The sequence below is a fragment of the Oncorhynchus mykiss genome, chromosome Y (genome assembly GCF_013265735.2).
Source record: "Oncorhynchus mykiss isolate Arlee chromosome Y, USDA_OmykA_1.1, whole genome shotgun sequence".
Classification (NCBI taxonomy): domain Eukaryota; kingdom Metazoa; phylum Chordata; class Actinopteri; order Salmoniformes; family Salmonidae; genus Oncorhynchus; species Oncorhynchus mykiss.
The window spans coordinates 14,014,242-14,033,054 of record NC_048593.1 but is presented as its reverse complement, the minus strand read 5'-3'; the positions used below and the strand labels follow the sequence as shown (position 1 = coordinate 14,033,054).

The window sequence follows — 18,813 nt, the reverse complement described above, 5'->3', positions numbered from 1 at the left end:
GGAAAGCATGGCCAGCCATAGAAAAATGCTTTTTGAAATTCTCGATTATCGTAGATTTATCGGTGGTGACAGTATTTCTTAGCCTCAGTGCAGTGGGCAGCTGGGAGGAGGTGCTCTTATTCTCCATGGACTTTACTGTGTCCCAAAACTTTTTGGAGTTAAGTGCTACAGGATGCAAATTTCTATTTAAACTTACTATGTATATTTGTGCCTGACTTCCCTGAAAAGTAGCATATCGTGGGGGCTATTCGATGCTAATGCAGTACGCCACAGGATGTTTTTGTGCTGGTCAAGGGCAGTCAAGTCTGGAGTGAACCAAGGGCTATATCTGTTCTTAGTTCTACATTTAAAAAAAATTGGGCATGATGGTGAGGAAAGCACTTTTAAAGAACAACCAGGCATCCTCTACTGACGGGATGTGGTCAATATCCTTCCAGGATACCCGGGCCAGGTCGATTAGAAAGGCCTGCTCGCTGAAGTGTTTTAGGGAGCATTTGACAGTGATGAGGGGTGGTCGTTTGACCCGCGGGCCCTTTAAGGACGCAGGCAATGAGGGAGTGATTGCTGAGATCCTGGTTGAAAACAGCAGCGGTGTCAGGATGATATCTATGAGGGTGCCCATGTTTACTGATTTAGGGTTGTACCTGGTAGGTTCCTTGATAATTTGTGTGAGATCGAGGGCATCTAGCTTAGATTGTAGGACGGCTGGGGTGCTAAACATATCCCAGTTTAGGTCACCTAACAGTACGAACTCTGAAGATAGATGGGGGGCAATCAATTCACATATGGTGTCCAGGGCACAGCTGGGGGCTGAGGGGGGTCTATAACAAGCGGCAACAGTGAGATAATTATTTCTGGAAAGGTGGATTCTTAAAAGTAGAAGCTCGAACTCTTTGGTCACAGACCTGGATAGTATGACAGAACTCTGCAGGCTATCTCTGCAGTAGATTGCAACTCCGTCCCTTTTGGCAGTTCTATCTTGACAGAAAATGTTGTAGTTGGGGATGGAAATTTCAGAATTTTTGGTGGCCTTCCTAAGCCAGGATTCAGACACGGCTAGGACGTCAGGGTTGGCGGAGTGTGCTAAAGCAGTGAATAATTCACATTTAGGGAGGAGGCTTCTGATGTTAACATTCATGAAACCAAGGCTTTTACGGTTACAGAAGTCAACAAATGAGAGGGCCTGGGGAATAGGTGTGATGCTGGGGGCTACAGGGCCAGGGTTAACCTCTACATCACCAGAGGAACAGAGATGGAGTAGGATAAGGGTACGGCTAAAGAACTGGTCGTCTAGTGCGTTGGGAACAGAGAATAAAAGGGGCAGTTTTCTGGGCGTGGTAGAATAGATTCAGGGCATAATGTACAGACAAGGGTATGGTAGGATGTGAGTACAGTGGGGATAAACCTAGGCATTGAGTGACGATGAGAGAGCTTGCATCTCTGGAGACACCAGCTAAGCCAGGTGAGGTCTCCCCATGTGTGGGGTGTGTGACAAAATAGCAATCTAAGGCATGTTGAGCTGGACTAGGGGCTCTACAGTGAAATAAAACATTAACTAACTGAAACAGCAGAAGTGAATAAAGTGAATAAAATTGAATATATATTGTAGGCTACACATGGGTTATTGTCAAACATTTCTACACTGGCAATCTGTGTCCGGGAAACCGGCCCTTAATGAGCAAGTACCCCAGACACCAGTTGTGGGGTCAATACCAAGTGCATTTGACTGCTTGGCATATTGTTTACTCAGTAACTTATATGAACTGATCGTATTCGTATTGTTTACCCAGTATGTGAACTGTTGTACATTAATAGTCTAATACTTTTCTCTACAGTGAGTGTTTTGTCTTTCATGTGATTTAATCAAATTCTGTTCTTTACACACTTACTGACAAAAACAACATAAAGGTTGAGTATTAAAGAAATACACTGCATGCTGTAGTGATGCTGACATGCAACAATTACCAAACAGTAAGAATCTTGATGTTGCACAATCACAAATAATAATGAGAAAGGTACAAGGGCATGAAGTAATGGCAAACAACAGAGCATATCCTATATGCTGCAAAAACACCTCTCATTCTAGTAGCCTATGGACTCACTACCTGGTCTTGTAAATGTTAGAAAGAGCTTGGGCTGGAATCTAATTTCTTTATCATCAGGATATTCATTCCTTGGACCATGTTGATTATGTTAAGCTTTGTGTAGGAGAAGTGGAATTTTGACAGCATCCACTTCATCGGCAATAACAAAGGCAAATGCCATGTCTGCCATTGTCGGGTTTCCTAGAAACAGTTGAAGTTGTCAGACTTGCAGTTGGTTCATTCATAGACTTCTGTCTACAGTCATCTACTTTCGCGCGCCCATTGAGTAGTTTATAAGCAGTGGTGGAAAAAGTACCCAATTGTCATACTTGAGGAAAAGTAAAGATACCTTAATAGAAAATGACTCAAGTAAAAGTCATCCACTTAAATACTACTTGAGTAAAGGTCTAAATGTTTTTGGTTTTAAATATACTTAAACATTGAAAGTAAAAGTATAAATAATTTCAAATTCCTTATATTAAGCAAACCAGACAGCACAATGTTCTTGTTTTTTTTAATTTACGGATAGCCAGAGGCATACTCCAACACAAAGGATTTGTGTTTAGTGAGTCCATCAGATCAGAGGCAGTAGAGGTGCCAGGGATGTTCTCTTGAGAACAGCGTGAATTGGACCATCTTCCTGTGCTGCTAAGCATTCAACATGTAACTAGTACTTTTGGGTGTCAGGGAAAATGTTTGGAGTAAAAAGTACACTATTTCCTTTAGGCATGTAGTGAAGTAAAAGTCAGTTGTCAAAAATATGAATAGTAAAGTACTACTTAAGTACTTCACACCACTGGTTATAAGGTGATTTGTAAACCAGTCAGTCTTGACTCACCTTTAAAGTCGGCTGCAATAGAGCTCGCCAGTTTGTAATCCTAAAATCCTAAAATGAGTTACATCTGGTTCGTTCAGCCATTCAAATGACAAAAATGTATGGGGAAAGAATTCATAAAAAGGTCACAAACTGACTTATATTAAGCCTGTGTTAACCGCAGACATTATTTTCGGCATTTATCCCAAAACCCAATTCTTTCCTATTCATTTTCGCCATATGAATGGCTGAACGAACCAGAGGTAACTCATTTCTGGGTTTTAGGAACACAAGATGGCGTTCTCTATGTCGAACAAGCCGATTGACTAAATAAGGGTCATGCACGCCGAAGCAAAGCACTGCTGAAAAACTACTTTACCCAGAAGCTCTTTGTCAATTTATGGCGGAATCTACAGAGCGTGGCTAGCTACTATCCAAATAAACAACAACAAAATGTAAGTAAATATGAACGATTTGCCTGTTTCATTGGGTCTCAGAGACAAAGTATTTACGTGGGAAACTCGCTATTTTGGTCTCCTTTGCCAAATTTGGTCCGTCACTGTAGTCTTAGCTCTAGTTAGCCAGCTTGCTGTTTAGCTAGCTAGGAGTAGGACGTTGCAGAGATATGGGCGCAATTAATTAATTTGGCAGCCTAAATCAAATCAAATGTTATTTGTCACAGGCTTCGTAATCAACAGGTCTAGACTAACAGTGACATTCATACTTACGTGTCCTTTTTCAACCATGCAGAGTTAACAATTACTCATTGTGTCATTTCATATACAGTACTATAAGTGATTTAATGCTAACGTTACCTATTGCACTCAGCACTTGACTTATCACCTTTATCTTTAGCCAGCTATAATAGTACAACAGATTCCTATGGCTCTTGTGTGAATAAGTAGTCATTGATACAGCACATCTGCTTCCCAGCTAACGTTAGTGGGTAGAAGATGCTGCGCAGAAAGCCCACCCGTCTGGAGCTGAAGTTGGATGACACGGAGGAGTTTGAGAGTGTCAAGAAAGAGCTTGAGGTGAGTAGCCGCAACATCATGAATAATCTCTATAGTATTTGCAGGTATAAAATACTATCTTATTAGTGTATGAACAATGCATTCCCTATTATCTTTGCAAGAAAAGCTTGATGATTAGCAGAACTTTCATGTGTCTAACTACCACCCACACTGGTTTCCTCTTTCAGAGTCGGAAGAAACAGCGAGATGAGGTGGATGTTGTTGGCGTGGCGATGTCGAGTGACATGGTGGGGGCCGGTAGTGGAACAGGGGATGGGAAGACACGGGAACAGATGATCAATGAGAGAATAGGCTACAAGCCCCATCCTAAACCCAACACCTTGCCATCGCTCTTTGGAAACCTGCAATTTTAGGTTCCTAACAGACACAGAGACCACTAAAATGGTTGGCCCCTCCAGCATTGGTGTGTGGTTGGCACCGTGATTGTGCTCTTGACATGGTCAGGGGTATTTGTTTACCTGAGAAGTGTATCTCTACAAAGAAATGTGTACTTTGAGGATCATATTGCATTCATAAGTCTAAAGTAATGTTGCTGCATTTACCTGAAAAGTTAGGACTTGCGATGCAAAGGGTGGCCTTTTGTACAATGTAATGTTTGATGGGAGGGGTCGTGTACAGTGGTTTCCCTCCTTCATTACAAACATCCAGACCTGGTAGCATCTGTGCGAAGATCGATTAACTGAATGGACTTGAACTAAATCAGTCATTACTTACAATGGTATGCTTGTACTTTTATTTGCCTTCGATGCCGCATTATGTCAAGGACAGGAGACTGCAACAGAATCTAACAAATACAGTTCTTGAATGATACAATTTATTACTTGTTTTCTCTAAAAAGATTACAGCACTATAAATATGTAAAACTATACAGACATGTTCACACCGATGCTGGAGTGGTGGTCAGATTCCCACTTGTTTTTGGCCAATTTACTTCAACACTCCATTTGTACAGTAGACTAATATATCCTCTTTATACATGATCCCACATGGTAAAGCAGAAACAGTTATGTTCAAGTATATACTAATGTCCCTGGCTTTATTGTAATGTAATGAGAACACGTGGCTGTTAAATCCAGTTATAGCAACTAGGAATTTGATCCCCAAACCAGGCACAACACAATGTCACTCAGGCAACTGATAAACATTTACTACAGTCATTTATCTAAAAAAAAAAAAAGTAAACCATTAACAAACTAAAAAGACATACCTAAAAGGGAAATATTTTCTCTTTTAGGTTCTACTTCATAGAAATCACCCTTCTGTCAAAGTATGTACTGTCTGTAGTGTGTGGCCTAAGCACCGATGGGTCACAGAGTAGTGCAGAAATCATGTGTTACTAGGCCAGTCTGAGAAAGCACTGGATCCAGCCTCCTACTTTCCCAGAGTTATCTGCTTGTCCTTGGGACCTGAGCACTTGCTCCAATAAGGACACTAGTATCCATGTTGTGTTGACATGTGCTACTTTAAGCCTATTGAATAAACACACCAAAAGTTACTGTCAAATTATAGCGGGGAATCCCACTTCATGAAGTGATAAAGTTAACCCTTTTTAGGGACCTCCTTATGTGCTCAGATTAGACCCAGTAATCTGTTCAACAGTAATTAGTTTCTTGAAACAAGCAAATTAAAGATTTGGCCAGCAACAATTTATGGTAGTGAAGATTTAGAAATGCAGACACTTGAATTTAGATGTAAAATTATCTTCGTTGGAGGTGATACTAGCAGTAGGTTTGTTTGACATGTACATATATTTCTATTTACACTGGCTTCTTAAATGTGCAAGAGCCAATTGTTATTGTACATGTATGGGTCAGATCAAGCCTACTCTTAAGTGAAGAGTTATTTGTAAATACTGAGTTTAAAAAAAAAAAAAAATCTATCCAAAATTGAACATTGTATAGCAGTGTGTATCATGATGGTTTTAAGGGTTGTCATATAATCACATGACCAATACAAGGACAAACTTCTTTAAAATGGTGCTGGCACTTATCAGTAGACTATGGGTCCTGTCTACAGTTGGCCTAGGCTGTCACATGTTTTCCTCCTTTAAGGCAAAGGGTTTACTAAGGCTCAGTTATACAGCCAATCTCAAGTATGACCTTTGACTCCCGTTGTGAGACACTGATTATGTATGACCCCCATCGGACAGTCAGCTGAAATGCAGAGGACTTGGCTTCAGAATGCTTCAACTAGGGCCCAGCATTGTTCCCTGGTCAGGAGATACTATAGGCCCTATTCATATAACTACTCCCTGCTTGTACCAGCACACTGTTCTTCAAGGAGAAAGTGGTTGTAAATGTCGCAAATGCCCTGTATGAGCAGAAAACCCTAGGTCCGATGCTGTAAGGATGAACGTTCACCGATTGTTGCGCAATAATAAAAATACTGATTGAGAATGGCACGACTGGGGGAAGAGTGAACGTTCAGCTCTTTTGACAGAGACGTGGAGATTGAGACAGGAAGCACATGGTCATAATTCAGATTTACCATCAAGCTTTAGTGTGACAAAGGGAACTGTCCAAATGTGATACATGCAAAAAAAAAACGATGCATGATGATTGAAAGGAGAATGCCTATATGTGTGTGTTTTACGTGTGTGGTAGGATGAATAGACCAGATGGGGGTGTCAGTGACAGTGTTCGGTGATGTCAACAACCACAGCCTTTTTCCAGCTGAATAAGAAGTATCCCACCCCGGCTCCCGCTGCCACGGCGATACACAGGTAAGCGTTGTAGGTCATGAAGACCAACATAAGGAAGTAGCTGACCATCACTTGGATGATGTGTAACACCGTCTGCAGCAAGTGGGACAGACTCAGCATCCGCTGGCTACAGGGGAGAGAGAGAAGGAAACAGGAATATTAAGAGAGTCATGTTTTCAATCAATTCATTCACAGCACTCTGCAAGTCGGGTGTTAGTGGCTACTTAGGCATTTTTAAATTCCTGTTATGGCTACAACGTTCCCCACAAATAGTAAGGCAGGGCAGCAGGTAGCCTAGTGGTTCGAGCATTGAGCCAGTCTACAAGTGTGTCTCAGGGAGAGTTGGGATATGCAAAAAAAACACATTTACAATTCACACATGCGTATTAATACACACGTGTACATGTGTGAAATGGGACAAATAAGCTTCAAAATGTCCTACTACAAGTTAATGTGGAGCCAGTAGCCCTTTTTGGCTGCCACGTCTAGAAGTCTCACATTTGGGGTATAAATCGGAACACTTCACTGCAATACTGTGTGTCCGTTTAGTGAGGAGGCCTGTTGCATATTTGGTCTCACTCACCCTACAGTCTTGTGGGTCTCCATGAGCATGGTACCATCTGCTCCTGGGACAGGCATGGAGTTATAGCGCACGTTGACCTGGTTCCTTCTCAACAGGAACTCCCTGCCGATCTTCAGCCCCTCGTAGAGCACAGCCAGCAGGAAACAACCAATGCAGGCCCCTGCCATCTCTGAGAGGAGACATGATTGAGATGTTAATGTTGGTTAGATATTAAACTTATTTTTGGGGATAATAATGAACTGATAATGGCCATGGTCATAAAATACTTTTTGCACTACATTTCAAGTCTACAAATGCATCCTGGAAAACACACACACTCTTACCTCCAGGTGTGTTGATGACAAGACCGGCAAACAGCAGCTCCACGTTTGTGTAGCCAAAGTAGAAGGTCATTTGCTTCAGAAGAGGAATAGAAAACAAATTGTGTCACACACCTACAGAGCCAAGGGGTTTACAGTGATTCAGCTCACACACAGCAGAGAGAAATGTCAAGCAGGCCATTTGAATTAAGAGAGTTTAAAACCATTCATCTTAAATCAGATTTGCAACTTTGGTGGTAGAAAGTGCAGTGACAGGGTGCCAAGCCTATGTAAATCCCACACTGTAACAGAGAAATTAGTGTGTGATATATATTTTTTGAGTGCCAGGCCCACTCACCATCATCATCATCATTCCTCCTGCACTGTGTACTGCTGCATCCCCATGGGAGTCTGTCCCCGTGGGAGGAGCCATGGTGCCGTGGTCGTGGTGATCATGGTGCATGTCCATGTTCATCTGTACTGTAGGACTGCAAGAACCAGGAAATACAGAGACAAAATACACATCAGTCACATACATACACTCATTTGTCCACGACAGGTGGCTTTTGTGGTAGGTATTTGGCAGTGCCAAAGGTGTTCAGAAAATTATTGTGAAGCCAAGACGGAAACAGACATCAAGCCAAAAATAAAATGTTCACTAAAAATAAATTAGGCACTGAGCATATTTAAGGTCTGCTGAGCCCAAACTTGAACGTAGTGAAAATTCTGTGCAACTTCCAACACACAGGCTGTACCTGCTTTAAGTTACAGTTTTAACAAGTGGCCAAGTAGGCTACTGTGGCTATTTGATCATAATGTAGTGCTACCAGTGGCCTACCATCAAAATAATGTAGAAAATGCATCCCATAACATTTTAACATGGAAATAGCTGTTCTATCATCCAGCCTACAGTAGCAGCCAATGTGGGGTGTTCAATGTAAGCCTACATTCTGAGACTTTTGAAAACAACGTGCAGGGCTTGACATTAACCTGTTTATCCACTTGTCCAATAGACAAGGAGGTGACTGAAAATGTGTTGTTTGACACAAGAAACCACTTTACAAAATAAAATGCATTATTATGCCCATTCCATTATTACAGAGAATCAGACAAATTATGCTACCTGCTGCCTATAGAGTACCAGAGTAGAAGTCATAATACCCATAAAACCGTGCAGTCAAACAAGGAAATGGGTCTAATCTTTTTTCCAACATTCATTTTTCCTATAGGGGATTTTAGAAACACTTAAAATAAGGGCTGCGTTTCGTGTAGGCTTACCCTAGCGTGATGTTTTGATAACCATGTAAATCTCTCTAGGACAAGATGATTTATATCAACATAGTTCCCTGTATTTATCCCCCAAAATTTAAATGCTAATAAGCTGCTAATGTGGCTATAATAAAGAACTACAAATGCCATGATCTGGATGCGACAGCCTGATTCAAGGCAAAGGTAAGAATCTCTGGATTAACTATGTGAAGTTAGCTACATTTTGCAATTAATAAATTGGCTACATTTCTTTAACAGTACAATTCTGTGAACTGTCCTGTGCAAGTTTTAAATTGACACAATACCTGTTAGCAAAAGTGTCAGCTAGAGATGACGTGCAGGAGCTTGTAGGGATTTGTAGTCTTGCATGATGTCTACTTTGATGCCAATTAGCATTTTCGGAAGTAAATATAGACGAATATATTGATAAAAGTCCACCATGTCCGAGGGAGATTTACATGGTTATCAAAACATCATGCCAGGGTAAGCCTACAGGAAACACAGCCCTTATTTCAAGTCAAGTTCAATCTCGTGCTTCTCTCTGTGGGCTGATATTTCTTCTGCACAGAAGTCCCGGGGAGCTGTGCAGCACCCACGCACACACACAGCTTAGAGGGAACACTGCCCCACCCTTATCAGCACAGTGTAGGACTCATGCTTATTATCGTCCAGGAAAAATGCATAGTGTGCAGGTGTAGGCCTGCACGTTGAATTTAGGTCCTCTCAAACCAAATGTTCCAGATTTGTAAGGACACCGGTCCGTGTTTGACTCTGTGAGCTTAAAGAGGGATGAAGTGGGTAATCACTCAGAATTTGAGTAGCCTGGTTCTTGGCTTGGCACCATAACACTAGCCCGAGGACAAGCCCCAGATCCTTTCTAATGCTCCTTGGTTAGCACCGATTAACAAGTTAGGACCATAATTAAAACGAGTCAGTCAAAGTCGCCAACGTACCCAGTGTTATTGCTATGGAGAGACGGTGATGGTGTGACTCAGCTGAGAGGTGTTTTAACCATGAACCTCAACCTACTGTACTGAACCCACTGGTGGCCGGGGTCTATTGTAAACGCTGATTGAAACGGTTTTCTTGGACATCAAGTACGTGCAAAAGGAAGCACAGTACCCAGACCATAAACATTTATAGGTCAAGAGGACGATTACAGCGTTGCCATTTTGTAATCGAGTTATTGATAATGCAATTACAATAGTTAGGCTAATTATAGTTGCGTTTGTTGGATCTGAAGAGTGCCTAAATTGAGGAAAGAACAGACACATATTAGGCTACAGATAGAACAACATGGTCCCAAGAACTGTGAAGCCAGTTCGGACCAGTGTGTGCCAAGGCTATTTCATACACGGCTTCAGGTTAAATCTAAATCTAGTAGACAGGTCACCTTGAAAATCCCCTTCACTCCCTACTTAAGAAAGAGGGCAATCATTCGAAGAGGAAGAATTAGCCACTTGAGTCGAGAGCGCCATCAGGACCCTTACTAATCTAATGTCTAAACAACCTAAGGCCACATCCGTAAAAACTGCCTTTATAACACAATAAATGCCCACTTAAAATGGACAATGTCAATTAATTAGAGAAACACAAGATATGAAAAAGGTCTGGAACACCCAGCGGGGGAAACCAATGACATCAGCGGACAAGGAAAAACAGACATCGAGAATCTAAATGAAGACAAAAACCACATCTTTTAAACTGCTAGTTTCCAGTCAAAACATCTGTTGCCTCATATTGTTCTGCTCTGCTAGACTCAGTTACTACCACAGCGAGAAGTTAGCCATTACACAAACATACAGTGCCTTCGGAAAGTATTCAGACCCCCTGACTTTTCCACATTTTGTTACGTTACAGCCTTATTCTAAAATGTATTTTAAAAAAAAATGATTCTCAGCAATCTACACATAATACCCCATAATGACAAAGCGTAAAAATCTTTGCAGAAATGTTTGCAAATTCATAAAAAAAAACAGAAATACCTTATTTAGATACACTACCGTTCAAAAGTTTGGGGGTCACTTAGAAATACCTTTGATTTTGAAAGAAAAGCATTTTTTTTTGTCCATTAAAATAACATAAAATTGATCAGAAATACAGTATAGACAATGTTGTAAATGACTATTGTAACTGGGAACGGCTGATTTTTAATGGAACATCTACATAGGTGTACAGACAGACGCCCATTATCAGCAACCATCCTGTGTTCCATTGGCATGTTGTGTTAGCTTAACCAAGTTGATCATTTTAAAAGGCTAATTGATCCTTAGTAAACCCTTTTGCAATTATGTTAGCACAGCTGAAAACTGTTGTGCTAATTAAAGAAGCAATAAAACTGGCCTTCTTTAGACTAGTTGAGTATCTGGAGCATCAGCATTTCTATTCTTGTTCTGAGAAATGAAGGCTATTCCATGCGAGAAATTGCCAAGAAACTGAAGATCTTACACAACGCGGTGTACTACTCCCTTCACAGAACAGGGCAAACTTTCTTTAACAAGAATAGAAAGAGTGGGAGGCCCCGGTGCACAACTGACCACGAGGACAAGTACATTACAGTGTCTAGTTTGAGAAACAGACGCCTCACAAGTCCTCAACTGGAAGCTTCATTAAATAGTACCCGCAAAACACCAGTCTCAACGTCAACAGTGAAGAGGCAACTCTGGGATGCTGGCCTTCTAGGCAGAGTTCCTCTGTCCAGTGTGTGTTCTTTTGCCCATCTTAATTTTGTCTTTTTATTGGCCAGTCTACCTTAATGTTTGTTTATATTTGTCTCATCTTTTCTTTTTATTGGCCAGTTTGAGATATGGCTTTTTCTTTGCAACTCTGCTTCTCAAACTAGACACTAATGTACTTGTCCTCGTGCTCAGTTGTGCACCGGGACCTCCCACTCCTAGGCAATTAAGGTCACTGTTATGAAAACCTAGGACCCTAAAAAGAGGCCTTTCAACTGACTCTGGAAAAACACCAAAAGAAAGATGCCCAGGGTCCCTGCTCATTTGCGTGAACGTGCCGGAGGCATGAGGACTGCAGATGTGGCAGACCACATGTAACAACACCTGCACAGGATCGGTACATCTGAACATCACATCTGCGGGACAGGTACAGGATAGCAACAATAACTGCCCGAGTTACACCAGGCACGCACAATCTCTCCATCAGTGCTCAGACTGTCCGTAATAGGCTGATAGAGGCTGGATTGAGGGTTTGTAGGCCTGTTGTAAGGCAGGTTCTCACCGGCAACAACGTTGCCTATGGGCACAAACCCACCGTCGTTAGACCCAAGACATGACTGGCAAAAAGTTCACGGTGTGTCACAGCATCATCGCACTGGGCTTGTCATTGCAGGCAATCTCAATGCAATGCGTTACAGGGAAGACATCCTCCTCCCTCATGTGGTACCCTTCCTGCAGGCTCATCCTGACATGACCCTCCAGCATGACAATGCCACCAGCCATACTGCTCGTTCTGTGCATGATTTCCTGCAAGACAGGAATGTCAGTGTTCTGCCATGGCCAGCGAAGAGCCAGGATCTCAATCCCATTGAGCACATCTGGGAACTTGCAAGTGCCTTGGTGGAAGACTGGGGTAACATCTCACAGAAAAAAATGGCAAATCTGGTGCAGTCCATGAGGAGATGCACTGCAGTACTTAATGCAGCTGGTGGCCACACCTGAAAGTGACTGTTACTTTTGATTTTGACCCCCCCTTTGTTAAGGGACACATTATTCCATTTATGTTTGTCACGTCTGTGGAACTTGTTCAGTTTATGTCTCAGTTGTTAAATCTTATGTTCATACAAACATTTACACATGTTAAGTTTGCTGAAAATAAACGCAGTTGACAGTGAGAGGACATTTCTTTTTTGCTGAGTTTATATGGAGGATACAACCATCCCAGCTCTGCAGATTTTGCTGCAAAGAGAATCATTAGATAATTTATTTTGGTACTGCCCATATGTAGCTTGTTTTTGGTTGCAGGTTCAGGAATGGCTGAAGAAGAAAAAAATCACAACATTTACTTAAATCTATCTTTGCAAATAGCACTGCTGGGTGACTTGAAAAGCCATGGTCAGTCGATCAATAATATGATAGTGCTTTTAGTAAAGGTGTTCATCTTTCATTTAGAATCTGTGGAAATTTGAGAATAGAAAGGTTCAGAACTTTTGTGAAACAGCACAGCAGAAATAAGTCAAGACTGGATCGTTTTTAGGGGTTGAGGGTGGCTGAAGGATGAAAAAAAATGAAGTGACCCAATATAAAATGTACCGTGTCCGTAAAATGGATTTAGTATGTATAAACTGGAAGTAGATGCCTAAGTATAGTTGTCCTTGGATTACTCCAATTGGGGGAGGGGAGGGTTAGGTAAAATATATAAATGTTACAAAAATATTTTTGGGGGATTGGAAATTATGCCAAAAAATGACATTGATAGAACCCAGCAAAATTAAAGCTGATCTAGCCCCTTCAATAAAAAACAACGGTGATCACCATATAGATGTGACTCACATTAGAAACGACTGCTCTCAAAGTACTGTGGACAAAAGCCTAAACCCCGCATATATTCGCTTACTCGGGTTGAGCTATACATAAAAACAGGAAACATATAATTAACAGAGTCCATGCTTTTCCCCCCAGAACAGTCAGACTGTTTGGAGCGTGCAGAAGTAAAACAGCTGAAATACATTTCATACAAGGAACATGTATATTATTAAATGGTAGCCTAAACATTCTTGATTCGACCATTTATATGAAATAGTTTCATTCCAGATAAAATTGGGTGAGATTATAAAACTTACCCAAATGTCTCACCACATTACAACTTACCCAAATGTCTCTGTTACAGCCAAATCAATGACAAGATACTTGTCAATATGTGTGTGTTCATGCAACCTATCAATGCGTACAGGTGTGTAGTCTGATCCTGTGTGTGCTCTCCTGCTTGAGTCTGGGAAAGTGACTGCTTGTTGTGCAATAAGCTGCTCTCTCTCATGACTGCCCTCCTCATGTGACTGTTCATCTGCCTCTCATTTCCTCTGATCCAGCCAATCACATGGGTTTGCACCCCCCCAAATGAGGAAAAGAGACATTTCAAAAGCAAATACTTTAAACACATCCAAAACATACCCTACAAGTGCTGGACAAAACATATATTAGCTGACGAAATAATGGGATGTCCACTCACTTACTTGTTTGCTGCTCAATCTTTTATACTTCATAAAACTGTCCTTTGACCAGACAAACAGTCAGGACCAAACAGTGTAGGCTTGTGTTCATCCGTGTTTGGTAAAACCCACATAAGCTAGCCGATACAGTAACACAAGAACACTTTCCTGATCAAAATAATTGATCATAAACTGAATGCTGATGCATAGAACACAACTAATGATGCCATTTCCTGTGCCTGGGTCCATGTACAGGGAATTGTTAATCATTAGACTTTATGGCAACCAATCGGAGACAAAGATAAAGGAAAATGGATACACTGCAGCGAAGAAGACAATGCCTTTAGAAAGTATACACACCCCTTGACTTTTTCCAGATTTTGTTGTTTTACAAAGTGGGAATAAAATGTATTTAATTGAAATTTTTGGTCAACGATCTACATAAAATACTCTAATGTCAAAGTGGAAGAAAAATGTGAGGCATTGGAAAAACCTCCATGGTCTTTGTGGTTGAATCTGTGCTAGAAATTCACTACTCGATTGCGGGGCTTTACAGATAATTGTATGCGGGACAGATGGGGTGTCGTTCAAAAATCACATTAACCACTATTATTGAACACCGAATGAGTCCATGCAACTTATGTGATTTGTTAACCAAATGTTTTACTCCTGAACTCCTGACAATATGGGGTATTGTGTGTAGATCAGTAACACAACACCTCAACTTTAAGCAATGTAACAACAAAATGTGGGAAAAGTATGTTTTTCTATTTTACCTTTATTTAACAAGGCAAGTCAGTTAAGAATAAATTCTTATTTTCAAAGACGCCCTAGGAATAGTGGGTTAACTGCCATGTTCAGGGGCAGAATGACAGATTTTTACCTTGTCAGCTCGGAGATTTGATCTTGCAACCTTTCGCTTACTAGTCCAACGCTCTAACCACTAGGCTACCTGCAGCCAAATTGTTTCTGAAGGCACTGTGCATGTAATGTACTTGCACCTTTAGTCTAAAATGAGTTAGTGTGACTGTGATAGAACAGTCCAACCTCCAGCTTTGTGGAACATGACGTAAAAGTGCATGTCAAGTCAAGGCCGATGTAGGCCTATTATATGAAAGCCAAAGGCGCTGATAAAACGTACTCATAATAATCATCACCAACGATTAAAGTGACTGAAGCAATGATGAAATATTCAGTAAATAGCACAATGTACAAAATTACAGATCGGAAAATAGCATCAACAACCACTGACCAACAAAACATTCCATGATTGTGCAACTCAAACATTGTGATTAGAGGTCAGAGGTGGTGATTACTCAGTGAAGCCTACTATTTACTCAACAGTTTGTGTGTGTGTGTGTGTGTGTGTGTGTGTTTGTGTACTGTAGCTTTGTTCAGAGAGCGAGATTAACTTTCTTCAGCTCTTGCCTTTAGTAAAAGCTGCATCCTCAAGTTCAGCATCTTGATGGAACAAAGACAAGCTGAGTAGAGAAGACAATGTTCAAATTATTCTGTGCCTGCGTCTGTCAATGTGGCAACATGCCATTTGGAAAGGCCTGCCTAACTCACTAATCACTTCAATGGACAGTAAAGATAACCCTTGACCTGCAATTTTAAAGTGTGCAATTAATCAGTCTTATCTAAATAAATACTGTACCATATCACCACCAATGACCCTAACTGGCCTCACATGATCATATAGACCTAAGCCTAATCCGTTCACATTTAAAAGTACACCACCGACCTAATTTGCTACATAATTGCCAGACTTCAAACACATTCCTAATGAATGCACAAGACCCACTACCTGATGCAAATACAGTACAATAAAGGGTACACAGGCTAGCTAAGAGTGTACAATGGCAAAGTTAGCCTACTTTCCGCCTTTTAAAACAAGATGGTACAGAACAATACAGGTTGAGGTACAATAACCAAAAGGTTTTCAATTCAAACTTCAAACTTGAATTTCTCCATTAGATTCAGATCACGCTCTCATCAATCCATCTTTGATTTACAGGTGTTGTTTAAGCCTTATTTTATTTTACCTGTCATGTCTGTGTTATCAATCCACTGCTTTCCATTCATGGAATGTTGTATGTGACTAGGGTTGGGCGGTCACCAGATTTGCATACCGTTCCTGTAGCATACCGGGGTATACTGTATTACTGGCAGTGGACACAAGGGGCACTATTACTTTTCAAGTGTAAAAAAAACACATTTAGGCTGCAGGGATCTTGATCCAGGAGGGGATTGATTTTCTCTACTGTAACTATGACGCCATTTCAATCAATAACCAAGATCAAAACAATTACTAACAATCCACTTCAACTTTTAAAGTGGTCAGTTAAGCTTGGCAGAGGTCAGACAAGTTGTATTCAAATACACTTGGTCCCTGCTGCCTCCATCATCAACTAGCCTAAGTATAAGTCTGTCTGTAAAGTAAACCGGTTGTTGAGAATGAAAACCCTTACCAGGCAAACAAGGTTCAGTCATGTAGGGTTGATGCCAACTACAGCAGCATAGCTGGAGGACAGCCTGGCCCATTGGATACTGTCACTGTCCTCCTGATACATAAAGACAATTGGGCACTGTTTCACTCAGACCCACTCATAAACATTCCTCCCATTCACATATCTGAGAGTAAATGAAAATATAACAAAGTCAGATAACTATGAGTGACCCTGTTATTCCCAGAGCAGTCGAATTGAAAGTGAAATCCAAAATATGGGTAAAGCTGATCTTTAAAACAGCATCTAAGCCACATAGATTTTTGTGCATTGGGGTTCAAGTCTTGTGGCAGAGTTTGCCGTGGCTGTTGAGTGTCACTCAATAGCAGACTTTCCACACTAAGATCAGTGAGCACCGACCATTTCAGAGACAAAAGTTCCATACATTTCTAGTGGTTGACCGGCCTCCACCATTTTTTTTAATGTACTTTTGGATCGACATAAATAATGACCGCCAGGTCATGGAACTTTCTGGCTCTAGAGGCTCACTTTTTAAAAATCTGTTATAAAGGGGATAACTGTGACAGGTAATGTGTTCAAAGCTGTAATTGGCTGTGAAAAGAGTATAAAAGGACCGAGGTACAATTGGTTCTGTTTCAGCATCATCATCAATGCTCAACACAATGCTCTGAAAAGGCTGCAATTGAAATAGCTTGAAAAAAAAACGATTATTTTGCATAATTTGTAGCTTAATTTCTAGTTGTGGAATAGGTATGACATTGGAATAGGGAATATTGCATGTTTGTGCTTTATGACAAGTTAATGAGCATGACAATGTGATAGATATTGATAGCTTACTTGTTTCGCAATATGAGAGTACGACGCAAAAGAGCAAAGTAAAACCTTGAGATAGTGGAGAGAGACTAAGATCATTGAGTCTTTGGCAACAAAGTAGAATTGTGTGTACTGTAGCAAATACAAAAGCCAAGTGTTTCTCGACAATAACTGACCGTCTGAATAGTAGAATTATAGTCAAAGGCTAGAAATCTATTTTGTTGGCAGCTAACTAGCTGTATGGGGTTGTCTTTAAAAAAAAGTATATATATATATATATATATAAATAAAAATGGGATCTCGAACATATGCACATTTGTTTGAAATTGTGAGATGGCTCAAGTTGCATAATACCAAAAAACGACTTTGCTAACTAATGAACTAGATAGTCGAGGTACTTGCTAGCCAACTAGCTTATCTAGTAGCTACAGAGGTCAAACAAGTCCAAAAGAACGATACAGTTTAACTTAGTCTAGGAAACCACGCACACGCTTACCTCACAATATAGATAACACGGTGGCAGCAACGTCGACAGTACAGTACGTTTAGAAACGCTGTGGTTCTAGCGTGATTTTCTTGGGCCAAGATAACTCACAACCTAATCATTAACCATGAGCTTTCAAATGAACTTTCAGACTCGCGTTTATTCTACTGGCAAAACGCCGAAAGCACAGCAAGCCTGACATTTGACAATGCAGGAAAATGTTGACGTAGCACGGATGTTTTCATGTAGTAGCTTAGCAGGCGACCCGTTCAGGGTAGGCACTTCCGCCGCCACATGGCAGCCCGTAAGCCTACATGACGCCTTATAACATCCCCTGTGTGTATTTTACATTTACTGTTGCCCTCAAAATACCATCGAATGTAATTTTTTATTCACAGATATTCTCAGAAAATGTATGTATTTTCGTGGTGGTCTCTTCACTGGCTGGGTTGGATGGCAACCTGGTCTCAGAGTATTTCGTATTATTCTGTATGTAAATCCGAGACACTCCATTTAGTATGACATGTTACGTTTCATATGACATGTATTAATTTGTAGAAGTCCATCACTAATTTCGTATGATTATATTACGAATTTGCTAAACGTACAACATTTTCGAATTTGCTTAACATAATATGTTACGAATTTGCAAAACATGTAATATGTTACAAATTCTAGCTGTCTGGCTAACGTTAGGGGAAGGGTTAGCTAACATAATACGTAGTTGCAAAGTAGGTAAGTGGTTGAAAATCTGCTAATTAGCTAAAAAGCTTAAGTTGTCCAGAAAGAGATATTATATTATTTTACAATTCCGGATTTACTTTTACTATGTTACGTCTAGTCTAGAGACCAGGCTGCCACACTCCACATTTTAAATTACCTCATTTTAACAAATATATATGATGAGAATAATTTCAAGTACTAATATTAGTACCGCTGGCCTACTGTTTGATGAAACAAGCGTTCTTAAACCAGAGACATAACATTGTGAGACTTCCGGGAATGCCTGTCAAACTGGGATTGAGAAGTAAATGTGCGCGTTTGAGTGATAAACCGACTGTAGACGTAAATCAACGAGTAAAGTCAGGGAGGTACATATT

The 18,813-nt window shown here is 40.7% G+C and overlaps 2 protein-coding genes across 6 annotated transcripts; one reads left to right on the top strand and one right to left on the bottom strand.

Annotated features, from left to right (window-relative positions):
• Positions 1-2,942: 2,942 nt before the first annotated feature.
• cdc26 (cell division cycle 26 homolog) lies at positions 2,943-4,745 on the top strand. The gene is made up of 3 exons (XM_021590712.2): positions 2,943-3,353; positions 3,832-3,932; positions 4,100-4,745. The coding sequence occupies exons 2-3, from the start codon at positions 3,852-3,854 to the stop codon at positions 4,283-4,285; spliced, it is 267 nt and encodes an 88-aa protein (XP_021446387.1). The 5' UTR covers positions 2,943-3,353; positions 3,832-3,851; the 3' UTR covers positions 4,286-4,745.
• On the bottom strand, positions 4,733-18,013 carry slc31a1 (solute carrier family 31 member 1). Of its 5 annotated transcripts, XM_021590711.2 has the most exons (6): positions 17,726-17,981; positions 16,420-16,512; positions 7,874-8,003; positions 7,540-7,612; positions 7,217-7,385; positions 4,733-6,760 (listed from the first exon to the last, which is right to left on the bottom strand). In XM_021590711.2, exons 3-6 carry the CDS (start codon positions 7,988-7,990, stop codon positions 6,559-6,561), a joined length of 561 nt encoding a protein of 186 aa, XP_021446386.1. In that variant the 5' UTR covers positions 7,991-8,003; positions 16,420-16,512; positions 17,726-17,981; the 3' UTR covers positions 4,733-6,558. The 5 variants fall into 5 exon arrangements, with proteins under 5 accessions (XP_021446386.1, XP_021446383.1, XP_021446385.1 ...); XM_021590708.2 differs by lacking the exon at positions 16,420-16,512 and having other exon boundaries at positions 17,726-18,013; XM_021590710.2 differs by lacking the exons at positions 16,420-16,512; positions 17,726-17,981 and adding an exon at positions 14,832-14,942.
• Positions 18,014-18,813: the final 800 nt, after the last annotated feature.